General features: G+C 32.3%; 1 protein-coding gene across 1 annotated transcript; it reads right to left on the bottom strand.

Moving 5' to 3' along the window:
* Window positions 1–15,314: 15,314 nt before the first annotated feature.
* Window positions 15,315–18,580, bottom strand: LOC149558397 (uncharacterized). The gene is made up of 3 exons (XM_089786130.1): window positions 17,831–18,580; window positions 16,441–16,922; window positions 15,315–16,251 (listed from the first exon to the last, which is right to left on the bottom strand). Exons 1-3 carry the CDS (start codon window positions 18,291–18,293, stop codon window positions 15,370–15,372), a joined length of 1,827 nt encoding a protein of 608 aa, XP_089642256.1. The 5' UTR covers window positions 18,294–18,580; the 3' UTR covers window positions 15,315–15,369.

Raw genomic sequence — 18,580 nt, 5'->3', positions numbered from 1 at the left:
GTGAGCAAATCCACACAGTTGTGGAAAATAATTTATAAGAAAATTGATGATGTTTTTGATTAGGAATACAAGGAAAAAGAAAGTGCCAAGATAAAGGAAATAAAAACAACAAGAAAGAACGGAGAAGAAAAGAAAGAATAAGAGAAGAATATTGAGGAAAAGAAGAAAGTGGAAGAAGAAAAGAAAGATGAAGAGAAGAATAAAGAAAACAAAGTGTGTAGGACACACAACTATCACCTCCTAGCCCTCCTCATGCTATTGTCACACCTGTAAAGAGTATCAAAATAAAGGATTTTATTGACACTTCTTGTCAAAACATCAATCCATTAATTGTAGAGGATCTCGCAAAGATCCTTGACCAATCAACCCAAGTAGCTAGACTATGCACAAGTCCTATACTAGTTAGTGTTGATGAGTTGCAAAAGTTAGTGGTAAAATCAAAGGAAGTCAAGGTGAAAACACAAGAACCACCCTTGACCACTCAAACTAATGGAATCCTATTTCTTCTTGCACTATCTCCACCAAAAACAATCACAGATGCACTTCAAGTGCTGAGTGAAGCAGTAGGGGAAGAAAAAGAAAACTTAGTATAGTTAGTTGGTACACACCTAGCCATTGGTAGTGAAAAAGAGAGACAAATAGATGAGAAGGAGGAGACAAGAGATAAGGAGGAATTTGCAATACAAACTTTGGTTCAACTACCTAAAATAGGTACTCCCACTCAAACTCTTCAGAAGCTGAGCACTGAAATGCTAGCATTGCAAGTTAGAACACTAGGTTTGAGCTCATAAAAATTAGCCGAGAAACTTCAGTATGGAATTCTTGAGCTTGATGAGGAAATCACAATACCTTACTATGAATCTAGCATTGTCACTAAGGACAAGATTAATGAAATATAGAGTGCATTGGATAGAAGAAGAAGACAAGAGGTATTGAGAAAAGAATATAAATATAGGAAAGCACTAAATGAGATAAAGGACATATTTATGGATGGCTTCAGCCTATAGACACCTAATGAGTCAAGGCCAATAGTAGAGCAACTACCTGACATAGTTGACCAGGTGACACATGAAGACCATGATACGAATGCCAAATTAATTGAATGGTCAGAGAGAAAGTTCAAGGGTAGAGTTAATGAGAAAATATTTGGTGATATAGCACTATCTCAAGTTGAGTTGGCTAAGAAATTGGAAAGAGTAAAGATTGTACTTGGGAATATATTCTCCCTGTACAACAAGTTGTGTGATTTTTTCAATTTTACATAGGAGACTAGCTAGAGAATAATGAGCTTGGAAAGAAATCTAAAGATTTCTAGTATGCAACTCCCCACAAATCTAGCTCAAAGTGACAAGCATTTTTCTCAAACACTTCACACTCAAAGAGAATTAGATATATTAACAACAAAGGAGGAAAATACAAAAGCTAAGTTGATGCAAATTTAGTCCTCTATAACCCCTCACTTAGAGGTACTCCATAGGCAAATGTATGCAGAAACAGTTTTCAAGAAAGATTCAAATCTTTCTACCTTAGATGGAATTGTACATCTAACATTAGAGATTTCCATCCAACATAAGTCATTGGACATTGCACTAGAAAATTGGGATGTAGCTCTAAAAATACTCCTGGAGGTAAATAGCACATTTTTGGCTAAGCATGGTATTACTCCATAGAACCCTTAAACATAAGTGTCAAAAAGGGGGAGATAAAGTAAGGGGAGATATATGTATAAGGGGAGATATGTATATATGTATATACTATGGGAGAATACCAAATTTTGAACCATTTTTTATTACATTCTTTCATTCATTTTGAGAATAGAGTTGAAATTTTGTAAATAGCCAAAAAAAAGGGAAGTCAAGTAATAAGGAGAAAGGGGGAGATGCAAAATTTTGAACTTCACATAGATCAGATATAGCATATAGGCTTAGAATGTAGAAACCGGACAAAGGATAGAGAGGATCAAGCACTTTAGAACAGAATTTTAATTTCAAGTTTGGACAAGGCATAATCAACTTAGGGGGAGTCATAAGGTATGTTGTTACTCATAATATTTTTGAAAATTTGCATGCACGTCGAGTAGATAAAGAATATGCTCAATAAGGTTAAGTTCATAAATTCTTGGTTAAGTGTTTTTGACATTCACGTCAAAGGGGGAGATTGTTTGTCAAAAGAATAGTCTTGACAATTGAGTGTCTACACACTTAACCATTTTCACTAGTACACAATGTATACCAAGCCAGAATTTCAATAGGTGCCGAGCCACAATTGGTGCTGAGAAAGTTAGAACGTAGTATGTGCCAAGTGATCCAAGAAATATATATGTGTGCTGAGCAATACAAAACATACATGTGCCAAGCAATATAGTGTTTAACAGGTGTTGAACATTGAGAAAACTAGGAAAGCAATAGATGCTAAGTAATCTAGGAATCAATTCATGCTAAGCATCAACAATGAATGAGTGTTGAGTAGCTCAGGATTAGAATAAGAGTTTGTGCCATCACAAACTAAGATGTAATTTTTTTTTTGCATGATTCATGAAAGGATAAGAACTTAAGATTGAATCCTTGCAATTACCTATGAAATCAACATGCAACCAATCAGAAAAATGGAGAAGGCATGCAACCAATGAGAAGAATGCAAGGTATGAGTGAGAATTTGAGATTCAATATGGATCGTAGATCCATACCTAAACCTAAGTCTTCAAATTCTTTATAAGGAGGTCAAAAACCCATTGCATGTGTGGATGAGAACAATGTATGGGGAGATTATAGAAAAATTTTAGTGAGAAGAAGGAAAGACTTAGAGGAACAAAGTAGCAATTTTATATCAAGTTGATCAGAAAAACACAAGGGAAAAGGAACACATATAGAGATAAGATCAAGCAAGGATTAGAACAAGAAGAGCATATCTAGTACCTGAACCCAGCAATTGAAGATTGCACTCTATCAAGTCAAATTTTGTAATACTTTCTCACCATTGTATTAGATGCTTAAATCCTATATTGATAGGTTAGCTTAACAGCTGGTAAGAGAACCTTTGGAGAAGGTGATTGAAAATCCTATGTATTAGGTGGGTTTAAAAACCTATTGTAAATCCTTTAACAAGGTGGCACTTCATGTAAGTGTTTGTAAATCATCTAACCAAGTCACTATTGACACAGTGCAAAGCCTTTAATAGGGCAGGCCTTTCATAGGGTATACCATCAAAAGTGGTTGAACATTGATTGTTGTGGATATCATCTCCACCCTAGTTTTACCTTCTTATTCCTGGAGGGTTTCTGGGTTACCAAATCTCTTGTGTTATGTGTTGATGCATGCTTTCATTTTATGTTTGCTTATATGTTTACATGCATGTACATTAGTTTTAGTTATGTGTTAAAGAGGGTTTAAAAGGATAAAAACTAGTTACTTTTGATTCACACCCCCCCTCTCAGATGTACTCTTCCCATTTGAATATTCCAACATAATGCACAATCAAACAAAGTTGATAAAGATAGTGGCATAGTAAATTCATCTTTACAAAAGGAGCACAAAAGTAAATAAGCTAATTCCTTTGAAATCATGCAATGCTATGAAGAGGTAAGAATCCAAATATCTCCATTGGATTTTTTAAAGTCTAATCCTGATCAATTGAAAAGACTAGTTGAGCATTGTAATAGTAAAGATGTAGGCCATATCAATATTAATGCTAATGTTGATCATCACAATGAATCTAGCACTAGTGGAACTTCTTTGAATGATGAAGGATTTTCATTCCCTAAGTTGTTTAAAAAAGAAGAACTGGTTTTCTTAGCCACATTCCCAAATCAAAAGCCAAATCTATTCCACATTTCCTTATTTATCAATGGAAATAGGTTGAGTAATTGCATCATAGATTTAGGAGCTTCTAATAATGTAATGCCTACCTCTATAGAAAAAGCTTTAGGCCTTCCATTCACTAAAACTTTTGGTATATGTTAGTCAATGGATACAAAATAAGTTCCTTTGCTTGGATAGATAAAAGATACTCAAGTTGGCCTTGCTACTTGTCCTTCCAAAAGGTTAAAACTTACTATTCTATTAGAAGAAATCCTTGTAAGCTATGTAATTCCCCTAAGTAGAAGTTTTTGCAAAGAAATGGGTGGGGAAATAAAACTAGATTAGTCTTGTGCTACTATCCAAGTTGGACATAAAAAGTTGAAGCTAGAACTAGAAGAGAAGGCAAAATTCACTGTACTGAAATTAGATGATCCTAGGTCTCAAATCTTTCATCATGAAATGCATTTTTTAAATTATATATTTTTTCTCTAATACCCCTAATATTTTAGAAGAATCAAAAGAAACTAAAGGCAGTTATGGACTTTGGAATTTGATGGGAGTTTTCCTAATGCTAGTTCAGGTGCATGAGTACTATTGACATCACCTAGGAGAAAATGACTTGCTTGGCTTATAAGTTAGATTTTAAAAATACTAATAATACTACAGAGTATGAATCAGTTCTCCTTGGAATAATGGCAACATTTTTTAAAAAAAGGAGTCAAGATACTTAAAGTTCAAGGAGACATAGAGTTGGTGGTGAGACAAGTCAAAAATCAATATGCAGTAAAGAACTCAAGATTGAGAAGCTATTATAATGATATATGGGATGAAATTGAGAGTTTTGATGCTTTCTCAATTACTAGTAACTTAAGGATTCAATTCAAGAGCTGATTCTTTAGTAGTTTTTGCATCATTACTTCTTCCAGATCCTAATTTCAAAGATCAAGTTTATAAAGTAGAAGTTATATTTAGGCCTAATGTCCCTAATAATGAAGATTCATGGTAGGTGTTTGAAGATGAAAAGCACATAATAAAATTCATTGAAGAGAAGATACTTTTGAATGCTTGTATTTTGAAGGAAGCACTAATGAAAATGGTGATGATTTAGTGATAGGTGATAAAAAGAAAAAAAAGCCTCATATGATTCAATTGAAATGTAACAAAATTTCACCTCATCTAATTTTATTAGATTTTCTTTTTCATACAAATGATGCATAAATAAAGAGAGAAAGAGATAAGAAAGAAAAAATCTATGGTGAATATGATGGAATAAATATAGGGACAAATGTTAGTCCAAAGATAATAAACATAGGCAAGTGTTGCACATCGGAGGAGAGGGTAGAAATAAGAATATTACTCTTTGAATTTCAAGATGTATTTTCTTGGAGCTATGAAGACCTAAAGAATTTCATGGGTAGAAAGTTCAAGCATGAAATCCCTCCTAAACTAGAAGAAACACTATTCAGGCATAAACAAAGAAACTATAACCTTATAGTTGAAGGAGCAGTCTTCAAGGAGATTGAAAAAATGTTGTAGGCCATGATTATATATGCTATTCATCATTCCACTCGGGTTTTTAATATTGTGCTAGTGAGGAAGAAGAATGGAGAGATAAGAATTTGTGTACATTTTAGAAATCTAAATCAAGCCTCACTCAAAGATAATTTTTCTCTCCCTAATATGGACTATTGTAGGATTAGAAATGATGTCCATATTAAATGAATTTTTAGGATATAATTAGATTCAGATAAATGAAGAAGATTAGTTCAAAACTACATTTACCATACCATGGGGTACTTTTGCCTACAATAAAATGCCTTTTGGCCTAGTTAATGCAGGTGCAACTTTTCAACATGACATGAATTTGGCCTTTGAAGATTTGAAAGATAGAATTATTGTCATATACCTTAATGTTTTGATAGTCTTTTCCAAGAAGAGAAAATATCATATCAGAGATCTAGAAAGAGTGTTACAAAGATGTAAAGATCATGATTTCTCACTAAATCTAAAGAATTCAATATTTTGAGTGATAGAAGGCAAGCTACTTGGTCATATTGTATCTTAGGAAGGAGTGAAGATTGATCTAGATAGAGTTAAAGCTATTCAACAATTAAGTCTCCCATTGAGTAAAATTGGGGTAAAATCCTTCTTTGGCTATGTAAATTTCTTGAGGAGATTTGTGCTTGACTTCTCTAAAATAGTTAAATATATAGTTGATATGATGAAAGGAAATAAAACCTTCAAATGGAGTGATATTGGGAAAAGGGATTTTTAAGATATCAAAAGTGCCATTGCCAAAGTCCCTATGCTTGTCCATCCTAATTACACTAAAGAGTTTATTATTTACTGTTATGCCTTAGAACATACAATGTCAGCTATGTTGATGCAAGAAAACAAAGAAAAAATAGAAAATCTAATTGCTTTTATGAGTATACCATTAGACAATCAAGTATTGAGATACTCACAGATGGAAAAACATGCATATGTAGTGGTGTTAGCCCTTAAATTTTTTAGGTTTTATGTGATGCATTCTCATTTAGTGAAATATGTGCCAAATCCTACAGTAAAAAGTATTTAGATAGAATAAGAGGTTGGTTATAATAATAGAGGAGTTTGGATAGAAAAATTCCAAGAATATGATATAGAAATTAAGCCAACCAAACTTGTAATAGGTAATGCACTCTGTAAAGCCTTGGCAAAGGATCAACAATGCAAAGAAGAAGATACTCCAAAAGTTCCTATGATAAGTCTTTAGGATCCTTGGTTCTCAAACATTGCTTATTTTATGACATATGGTGAATGTCTTGATGGATTAGTTACTAAGAAAAGAAGAGATCTAAAAACCAAAATCCTTAAAGTATGTGATTCATGATGATGTCTTGTACAAGAGAAAAATTGGTGGAACATTTTAAAGATGTGTGGATAAGGAGTAGTGAGTACAGTTGTTGGCATCTTTTCATAATGAGGCATGTGGAGGAAACTTCTCTTCTACTCTCACTATATTTAAAATTTTGAGGCAATAATATTATTGGCTTGACATGTTTAAAGATGCATATAAGTGGGTGGCTAATTGTGAGAAACACAAAATGTTTATTGGTAAACCTCAACTAGTTGCCCTATCTCTTAGGCTAGTGATAATTAAAGCTCATTTTAATCAATGGGGTTTGGATTTTATAGGTCCAATTAGTCCTCCTTTCATATATATTAATTGCCAAAGACTATTTTAATAAATGGGTTAAAGCAAAGCCAATGAAGAAGGCTTCATCAAAAGTAGTATGTGAATTTCTCAAAGAGCATATATTGATCAGATTTGGAGTTCTTGTAAAGTTTATAATGGATAATGAATCTTATTTTTCCTCTTCAAATATTATGAAATTTTTCTATGATAAAGGTATTCAAGTTGGCCAGTACTTTGACTATTTTCCTCAAGGAAATGGGTAAGTTGAGTCTAGTAATAAGATTTTGATTAATATTTTGAAGAAATTGGTCTAAGATAATCAGAAAAGTTGGCATAAGAAGATTCATGATGCTTTGTGGGCTAAAAAAACCACACATAAAAGAGATATAGGTGTCTCACCTTTTGAATTATTCTATGGACTGGAAGCTAATTTGTCATTGTCTTTAGAGCTTGCTTAATGTAAACTAAAGATTGTGATTAAAGAGGATGTTTTGAAAGATGAATTAGAGAAGAGGATCCTACACCTTACCATACTACAAGAAGAAAGGGAAGAGATGTTTGATATAATCATTGAGCATCAAGGAAAGGTAAATAAGTTGTTTGATAGAAAAGAAAGACCTAGGAGATTCATACAAGGTGATTTGGTGTTGCTATGGGATAAGAGACATGAGTTAAGAGGTATGCATTCTCAGTTTCAGTCTTTGTAGAGAGGCCTTTTCAGATCATACAAGTGAATTAGAATAATTCTTTCAAATTGGCATATCCTACCAGAGAAACCCTACCATGTTCTTATAATGGGTAGGATTTGAAGTTGTATCAAATATGAAATTGAAAGTAGGTAACCCCTGCATAGTAGCTAGATAGGTAGGTTTTCCTTTCATGTAGTTTGCTTTAGTTTAGTTGCTTGCTTTCTTAGTTAGTTTGTTGTTGTTTTCCTAAGTTAGTATTTTTTTTTTTGTTTTCAAGTTTTCTCCTTTTGTGTGGAACTAGAGATTGTTAGTGTTCTTTCAAGCATTATCATGCTTAAATCCCCAGATAGAGTCAGTTGTTGCCCAAGTTTAAGTTCATATCTTTCTTATCTAGGGTTTATAGTCAAGTCAGGTGTCAATTTATTGAGTTTATGTCTAGATTACCCTTAAGGAACTTCTCCTCTCATCTACGCCTTTGTATACTTAGGTGGGAATTCAAAGAAATATAATGCATTTGTTCATATGAGGTGATTAGGAAAGGGAGGGTAAATTTATGCATTTCCCAGATGAGGATGAAGTTATTTAGAAACCCTAACTCTATGATCAAGTGTTTTATTAAAGGCATAATATAAGTAGAATGGAGAGATCATAGGCATATTGAGAGAAAATGTAACAAAGAATATGAGAATTGAGGCTAAAAGATGATATGTGGATCACAAGAACATCATGGAGATTAGAGAAATTGGATTGAATGTAGGAGAAGCAGATAAATCCTTAGAAATGGTGAAAGAATGTGGTCAAAGGTGGTATGAATTTCTTTAAAATTAAATTGATAGCTCATATTTTATCCAACTATCTACGTTGCAAAGTTGACAAGTCAAATGGCTCCGAGATTAAGTCCAGATTGTCAAATGAAGACTAGATCAAAGGATAGTATTTTAAGATATAATTATAACTAACTTTAGAGATATGTCTTCCTAATCGACAGATCAAAAAGTAGATCTATGCTTGTCATTATGTCAGTTTCCAAAATTGCACAAGGAATAGTCATGGCAAGATAGGGACAAGTTGACACCTGTTCATGGGATCTAACTAAGGTGGGACCTTCTTTGAGTCATACACAGTAATTAAAGAACATAATAAAGATCTTTGATCTTAGAAAAAATCTATGGCTATCGTTATGTCAACATGTAAAGCTGCTCGATTGTTAATCATGGTGATACAATGATAGAGGAACACATATCCTATTGGACCCATCACATTCCACAAGACATAGTCAAAACCTAGTCACATATTGCCATGAGGAAAAGAAGGTCAATATTGGATTCTCCAAGCAATGAAATGTTGTTAACTGTTTGCCATGGTGTACATAACTAGAAAGTGGACCCACATCACAAAGTAAAAAAAGGTTTAAGATATTTTATTATCAGCTTTAGATCAAAAAGAGATCAACTCTCATCTTTATGTCACTATAAAAAGTTTCTCAAATGTTAATTATAGTGACATAGTGATAGTTCAATGTGTGTATACGAAGGGACCCATAGAGGAAGATGTGAAGGAAGAAGACAAAAAGTTTTAAAATGATTTAATCTTGACTATTGATTTGAGATCAATGATAGAAATTCAAAACTATAGTGACCGTTGAATTATACATTTTAAAGACTTGGTGCAAAATAACAAAATATGAAGAAAACAATGATTTTCTATAGGATTCCTGAGATTGCATGAAGCTAAATAGTCATTGGGTACTTTTAGAAGTACCTTAGATTCATAATCATCAATGGAAAAGATGCCACATGTTCATATTATTAGATAATTTCATATTTTACTTTTTATTTTATTTTGTGACTATTGCTCTACTAATCTAAAGGATAACAACAAACTATAAATGTAACCTAATTTGATAATACAAAGGTAGAAAACATGATGGGTGAATTGGTCTATAATTTTACTTACCCTATTTGGTTGTCATGTTTTGTGGCCCATGCATGGAGTAATTTTGCATTAAGAGTTGAAAGAAAATAATGTATGATTCTATGAATAATTAGATTAATTCCATTCCACTTTTATGTTTGGAGTATAATGATTGCATTTAATTTCTTCATATATGGTTTTGTTTCTTCTCTTGTTAGTTTCATAACATGTTTGATAGTTTCATTGGGAAATGAAAGATAAATGTGTATGAATCTATTTTTAATTGGTTGGATTCCATTTCATTCAAGGTTGATAGTGAAAGTGATTCCAGTTGCCCTCATGTGCACATCTACTTCATTCCTCTTCATCATTTAGATGGTTAATCTACATTTATAATATAAGTAAAGGTTCAAAATATAAAGATAATCTATTATAGTCATTCCATTGAGTGTGGTAGGTTATTAAAATCCATCTTGCCTAAATTTTTTGTGCCTACAAACAAATTGGTATTCTTTACTGCTCATAGATTAAGAGCTTATAATGTCAAAACTACTGATCTCATAAAACATATTCATTGTAGGGTGAATGCACAAAATTGGGTCGCAATTCTGTGGAATGAGACCTCATAGAAATGGGTACCCGATTTTAAAAATTGGGCACCAATTTTAGGCTTAGGTACCTAATCCTAAATTTAAAAAATGGGCACCTATTTTTAAAAATCGGGTACCCATTTCTTAAAAATTAAAAATTTGAATTTTTTAGAAATAGGTACCCATTTTTGAAAAATCAGGTACCTATTTTTTAAAAGTAAAAAATGGGTACCCATTTCTAAAAAAATCATTTTTTTAAAGTTTTGGAGGGATTTCACATGCTGCTTTTAGTTTTTCAAAATGGGTACTTGTTTTTTGAATTTCAAATAACGGGTGTTTGTTTCTTACAACATGAGATGGGATTTTTTTTCCTAGCTCAGATTTTGGTATGGGATAGGCTTGGTGAGACTAAGCCTATGCCTTGGCCTCTCAAGATTTGGCTAAGGCATTGAATTGACAAATTCATGCCTTGCCATAATGTTTAGAGGGTCTTCCCGATCAAATTTTTTTACAAAACAAAAACCCATTAGAGCTCTCACCATCTAGATTTCAGAAATATAAATTTTATAGTGTTATGATTTTATTTGCTATTTTTGTATTATTTTTTAATCAAAGGTGGTACCTAAATGTAAAATAGCAACGTTCCCTAAAACTTTAATAACTTTTTTATTTTATGATTTTTCTTAAATTAATTTATATTTCATCAATCTGCATTCAATTCTTTTAAGGTTTTTAAAAAGAATGAAAAAGGTGAAATTTTGATCAAATTATGGTGTCCGTACACGAGAGGTTTTAAAATTTACCTTTATAGCCAATCAAAAATAAAAATAAAAATATATTCATTAAGAAATTCAAGAAAAATATTCTCATCAATCTTTGGTGTGTCAGGTAACTTCTTTTAAAAGGATTCACAAAAATTTATTTAGTTGTGTCAAATTATGGTGTTTGTACACGAGTGTGGTATGGTCCTCAAATAGGCATTTTGAAAAAGTGGTTTTTAAAGATCTATACCAAAAAAAAATCTATCATATGGGTATACAAATAAATTACATATTCAAAAAGAAGATCTTTAGCACTACAATTTTTATTTCTAGTGTTCTTTTTATATTTAATGTCTAAATGGCTTAAATTTTGGCATCAATTTACAAAATATTTCAAAAATAGGAAAAACACTTCCTACCTTTTGGCCAAAAGTGAGACCCAACTTCTTGCACTGACACTGCATACCATTGCAAATCATAAGGGAGTTGTGCCTAGTAATGTAGAGGGTAGTGATAAAATACATACACTGACCATTCATTGATAAACATCCTTTTGCCTCTCCAAAACATTGGGTATCAAAGAGTCAAGTTATAAAATCTAATAGCAAGAAAAACTCTTAGGTAGAATTCTTCATTTGATGAACATGTTCTTTACGATGCCTAAGTTTTCTATAATGTAAATGACTCCTTAAAAGATTGCTTTTGTGCGTTTAGTGGTTTAAGGAAAGGTGATCCTCTCTCCCCTTACCTTATTTTGTCTATTGTACTTGGTATCTAAATCTTAGTAGGATGATTGCTACTAGTTTGATAAAAGGATTTATACCCTCTTTGAACTCTAAGATTGTGTCCCATCAGTAGTTGTTGGATGACACTCTAGTTGTTGTGGAGGCTACATTTTGAAGCTAAATATTGGAAGAGCATACTTGCAGATTAAACCTCATGAAAAGTGCCATGTAGTGTTTTAATACTTTAGGTAGGCTTCAAATCAGATTGCTATGATTTTTTTGTCAAATCACTTACCTTTCCATTGTCTATTTGGGCATGCTTTTAACTATTACAAAAGTGGACAAAATGGTTTGGTCAAATTTCCTAGAGTGTATCCAATTAAATTTGGCTTCTTGTAAGAGTTCTCTTCTCAACAACACTGGTAAGCTTCAAATGGTCATGATGGTTCTTCAAAGAACAAGTCAATATATTTTGTCCCTTTTTCATATTTGTATCCTTTGGGTTAATAATTTGGATGAAATCAAAAGGAGATTCATATGGCTAGGTGTTGAGGAAAGAAATGACTATCACTAGTTAAAAGAGATACAATCTGTGTTCCTAAGAATCAAGGTGGTTTCCATATAAGAGATACACATCTTATGAATTTAGCGCTCATTGCAAAAATTGGTTGGAGTTTCATGAGGTTAGATGTGGTTTCGGATAATATTTTAAGGGCCAAATATGTAAATAATGGTGTTGACTCCATCCTAATCATGCTCCCCCCCCATTGCAAGGGTCTATAATTTGCAACAATATAAGGAAGACTATTTCTCTCCTTTGACAATGTAATTGGGGATGGAATAGTGGTTTATTTTTGGGCTAACATTTGGGTGGATCATCCTTCGCTTGATTTCATCCTCTATTCCTTTCTCTAAAGAGTGTGTTGACATAGTGGTTTGGTTATAATGTTTGTGACTAATGGGTGATTATGGACATCTATTTTAAATGGAACATATATATCAACTAGTTTGAGATTGACCTAAACAATATTATATATGATTATTTTTTGTCAAATAAGGAAAATTCAAAATATGAAGTAAAAAAGATAACAATCACATAGTCTCATCAACAATTATATAAATTCCATAATCATGAAATTTCTACATGTTTTTAAATTACACATTAATACATTAGATACTACATAAATTACTTCCAATATACAAAGTTCCAACCAAACTATTGAATACAAAATGTCATCACATGAATACAACATATGACCAAATACATTGAGGATGTTGACCTACATGTCAAACTTCATTACACAAATAGAATAAATATTATGTTAAGCAAGGTGTGTCATACATTAAAAAAATACACTTAATGGATGTTTCCATGTACATTAATCATCAAATACCATAAGTACCTCATATAAATCATAGATCATCAAAATAAAACATTTTCACAATCAAATATGTCATCATACCTCTATCCATTTGCATGTATCTCAATCTCCTAATATATCAAATGATGTCCGTCTTCTTTTATGATATAGGAGTGTGGCTCATGAACTCTTTCCACCAAACCACTAATTGGCTAGTTTCCTTATGATTCTTCCTTAACTAGAAACTCAGATCTAGTGGATACAATGGATTTTGTGCAGCCATGATACTAACTATACACACATATGCATGAATAAGGAACATAATGATGGACATGAAATGAAGATGAAACATAACCATGCATATAATACCATATGCAATTAGATATCTTTCTCCAAATAATTTTACAACTAGACTTCTATGAGTGGGTAGGAGGAAAAATACAACTTTTTCTAAGCTACTCCACCCTATTTGACCACATTCAAATCCTTCCTTATAGTTTACTATCGTATCACAAAAATATATAAATTACATTCTCCTATAATAATTATATAATTAAATTGTGTAAGAAATTTTTTAAATGCATGTAAAAAATAATTCCCACCCAATGTTTCACTCCATGTATGTCAAGCTTAAGGGGCTTTCTAATGAATGGTTCATAAGGCACAACACTTGGTGAAGGTTATGAAAATGGGGTTACAAGAACAATGGTTTTAACCATGGAGGAAACTTTTTAGTTAAGTGTGCTTAACCTAGAGTAGTACTAGAATGGGTGACCTCCCAAGAGGTCCTAGTGCTTTACCTATGTGAGCATCACCTAGATCTAAACAGTGCTAAGTGTTCAATTTATTCTCATGAGAGATGGATTCATTTGAATCACTACTCATAAAATTTCACTCAAAATCTACATAGTTAAACCCTGATAGCAATATCATAGCTTTTTCTATCCTCAAACCATTCATTTTAGTCAAATACTTACATAACAACTTTTCTTTTTAGCTTGGAGTAATTTATACTAGGTTTACAAATATAAAAGTTTTGTTTAATATTGTATATTTAATATGTGTGTGTGTGTGTGTTATGTATTTATACAATTGAATGGATGTAATTTTAAAATTTATTTTCAATCATCTATATTTAATAAATCTCACTGTAAAATATAACAAATATTTATGTTGGGGATTTTCTCTTAGTAGTATATTTAGAAAGGAAATAAATTATGACTTTTTAATATATCTTTTTTCTTTCAAAATATTTATTCTTGCACAAGGATATATCCATACAATTTTTAATCTATGCATTCTAGGATTTCTATTTTTATTATAATTTTTCAATAATTTAAATGTAGATTTTAATATAAAAGTAATTATTCAAAATATAATATGATGTTCAATTCTAATAATATTATTAGACATTTATTTAGAAATATTGAAAAAATATTATAAAATTGATAATAGCTTACTTATTTTTATCAAATTTAAGTATAAATACAATAAATCATTTTGTTAGTACTAATCTTATACATATAAGAAAACTTGGAAAGTCAAGCTACTTTGTTCTTTTTAACAATGCCATTTATCAAAGAAATGTGTATTTATGTGGTAAACAAAATCAAGTGCTTTTAATAGAGATTAAGAGTTTGAAGGGGAGTATAGGATTTTCAAATTCTCGAACTGCAGAGGGAGATCACGATAATGAGCACTAACTAGGTGGATTTGAGAGAGTTTAGGTGGTTCTGAAATAGTTTTGGAGCATCTACTAGTGATTGTGTTGTTGGGGCATTAGTTTTGGGCCCTTTTGTTTCTTTAATTCAAAGTGCTAGCTTTTCCTTTTTGACTTTTACCCCTCTATATTTTAGAGGCATCTAAATATTGTCTTTGTTGGACTTTCTCTTATGGTCAAAGAGTCTCACATTTCCTTATTTATCTACTGAACAATTGTCAAATGTATGCCCATTTTCCTTCTTGTTTGGTGACCTTTTGATCCCCACCGAGTTTGACATCTAGAGATGTTACAGTTGTAGAAAATCTTAGTGTTTCTCTCTTGTCCAATTGCGGTGACATGGTGTGTAGGTGAATATATGATTTGTATTACTATTTTATAATAACATTGTTTAATTTAAAGAAAATTAAAAGTTTAAAAAAGTGAAATAAAAAATTGTAATTTAAAAATTATTAATTTTAAATAAGCGATACTACTTTGATAGCTTATTCTAATAATTGCAGAAAGAAAAGTATCTTTCACTAATAAAAAAAACTTATTATTAGGAAAACCATAGACTTGAAGTAATCAACAAGATAATAGTCATACAAGACAATATGGCATATTAATAGGAAATATATGTCGGTGATACATGCTAGTACGTTTCTTTTTCATCTAGCTTTAATTGGTCCAATCCATAGATGATAATCACTGTGAATATGACTACAAAAGTGGGAATTATGTAGATTACAACTTGTCTGAATATAACCCTATGCTTTTGTCGAGAATCTGTTGTTGCCCTAAAATAATACTCGTAAGCCCAAATAAGGCCCAGAACGAATATACAAATTGTAGGCACAAGTGATGCCATCAAGATCTCACCTCCAAAGATAAACCGATATTCCTTTAAAGTTTCATTTCCCTGATCTTCATTAAGATGATGAGGTATTGTGACTAAGATGGCCGCACATAGAAATGCAAGGGCTGTTGACATTATTGAGACTTCCAAACATAACAAGGATAGCGTGGCCAATGGTGAGCGATCCATGGAAAGCTTTTCCTGCAGTCTCTCTCTAAATATCCATGCCATGACTACTGTAATGGAGGCAAAGAAGCCAAGACAATCAGAAAATAAAAAAACTTGAAACAATGTTTCTAATGCCATGTCATTATGTTTGTCTTTACCAGGCCCTTTTGATACTTCTTTATCATTACCACTTCCATCTGGCACTTGAAACATGGCTGCAAATGTCACAGTTGCAACAAGAGATGCCACTAGAGTGTCAACTGACATCACCTTATCCTCATTACCATTTCTACTGTTTGCACTTTGTTCTGATTGACTCATACGTTTAGAATATTGTAGAGAACTATGAGTTGCATCGGCCTCTTCTAGAATCCTTGAAATCATTGAAATCTTGTTCAAATTGGGATTATTTGCAGATTCCATACCAGTAGCTATATCAAGTGCAGTTTGGCCTTCACTATTTAGAACATTCACTTTTACACTTGAAAATGATAGCAAATATTGCACAAGCTGCACCATTAAAAACTCACTAGATTAGTTTTAATATACATAAAACAAATAATCTACAAACATAACTTTTTCAGTTGATCTTTTGATACATTAGTTTTTATCCACAAGCAAGGTTCTCAATGTATCATAATTATAAAACATGGATAAGGCTAATATGGCAAAAAAAAAATTTAGAAAAGGAATTCCAACCTGAGGTTCCACTGCTTTCATAACTGCCAAGTGCAATGATGTATTGCCAAATATGTCACGATCATAGCTCACCAACTTTGCAGCTTTTGTTGACTTAACTTGAGAGAGGATTATTTGTACCACAGCAAATTGATTATACTCCACTGCAAAATGTAGGGGAGTTTTCAGATCTGTGCTAAGAATTTCTATGCAATCTGGCATTATAGATATAAGCCTTTCAACTATCTCAGAAAAACCATTCAACGCTGCCACATGAATTGGGCATCGACCAAGCTTATCCTTCTTTGTCATGAAACTCTTGTTCAACCAAAGCTTACAGCACCATGAATTCAGTGGTGTGTTCATTATTTCATTTATAATATCTAGATGTCTTCCATGAACAGAAAGATGCAATGGAGTGTCACCATGCACATCAGGAACAAGGGATATAAGCTGGAGAATATCCAAACAGCTTGGCCTCTCTAGTATCAACTTGACCACATCTGTATTAAATGTCAAGATGAAATAATAAATATTAAACAAAAATAAGATAATTTAAACCATAAGATTTCAAACAACAAACCACAATTGTTTAGATGAAATCTATTACCTTAAGCATTAGCTCATTTCTAGAGTACTTGCATGAAATGCTCAAAATCCTCTAAGAAAGTGACATTATTTTATGCTGTTGCTGAAATGTAAGGAGATGATGTGTCGCTTGACATATCATGAATGTCCTATATAAACAAGACTTTTCTTTACAAAGTAAAATAGAGTTTAGATTTCATAATATTTGAATTTATAAGGAAAATTATAGATTTCAGGCCAGAAATTCACCCTTTTAATGTATCTTTTCCTATCTGTTATTCATAAAAGTAGAAAAATGCAACAGTGTGAACATCACATTATAATCTTATTAGTTAGTTATTTTTTCGTAAATCAAAATTTTATATACTAAATATTAAAGGATCTATTCATTCTTATCAAAGAGAGAGTTTCTTGAGCCACTATCTTTCATGAGCCACTATCCTGAAACATAATTAGATAACTGTACAATTCTATTAATCATTATTATTGAAAATCTTAAGATTGATCAATTCACTGAGGAAGAAAACACTAATCTTATAATAGAGGTGATGTCATTAGATTCCCATAATTCATGAAAGTTCAATTAGAATATTTGTGAATTTGATTGTGTACATAGTTTTTGCAACCACTTTCAGATTATATTCAGTGATCTATCATCAAAATGACAAAAATAAAAAGAAAATAAAAGATAATATGTCACATAATCTAATTAATCCTAAATATTGATACAAAACTACCTATAATGCGAACAATATACACAATCAAATCCAAAACCATATTAACTAAAGTTACAACAGTCCATAAAACAATAACCCAAGAAAACCTGCATGGCCTTCATAAGCTGCAACATGAAGACATGTCTGGTAGTCATTCCTGGGCCATAGAATAAAAATCCAAGGAGTGGCTTCTAACAAGAGCTTCACTGCTTCAACATGACCCTGCTCAGATGCTATAACCAGAGCCGTCTCCCCAAACTGATTACGTTTGCAGGCGGCAGATTTGTTGTAGCGAAGAAGAACTCTTATGACTTGCTCATTCCCGTCCTTAGCAGCCTCATGCAACGCCGTATTTCTATCAGTATTGCATGCGTTCATCATACGGCGGGAACCACTCAAACGGGTGAGAGCCCATGAAACGATTTCACAGTTCCCTTCCCTTGCAGCGATGTGAAGAAGACTGTTTCCTTCAAATGTAAACTCATGGAGAAGCCCTGGATTCTCCACGTAAATGTTTTCAATGCTTCTGAGATCGCCATCTCTACATGCAATGAACACATTTGCTCTCATCGTTCTTTTCTTCTGCTTCCAAAATTTTCCAACTACTCACTACAATCTTTGCGTCAAATCTTTCACAGACGTTTAAATTTAATAGTAATCAAAAGGATTCCGTACTCTGAGTAGACATGCTGTAATTGTTTTTCAGATCATGAAGAATTCATGGTAAAAATTTGGTTAGATAGTGTGTGATAGTGATTGGGCATCATTGGATATATTAAAGATCAGTCCCCACATCTCTCTTTTCGCAGGACTTCAAAAAATTGCTATTGAAGGGGCTGAATTAGCAGTGGCTTGTG

The sequence above is a fragment of the Cupressus sempervirens genome, chromosome 5 (assembly GCF_028749045.1).
Source record: "Cupressus sempervirens isolate cs-2001-9-10 chromosome 5, ASM2874904v1, whole genome shotgun sequence".
NCBI classification, from domain to species: Eukaryota; Viridiplantae; Streptophyta; class Pinopsida; order Cupressales; family Cupressaceae; genus Cupressus; species Cupressus sempervirens.
The sequence above is the reverse complement of the archived record's forward strand: the minus strand, read 5'-3'. Positions and strand labels throughout refer to the sequence as shown.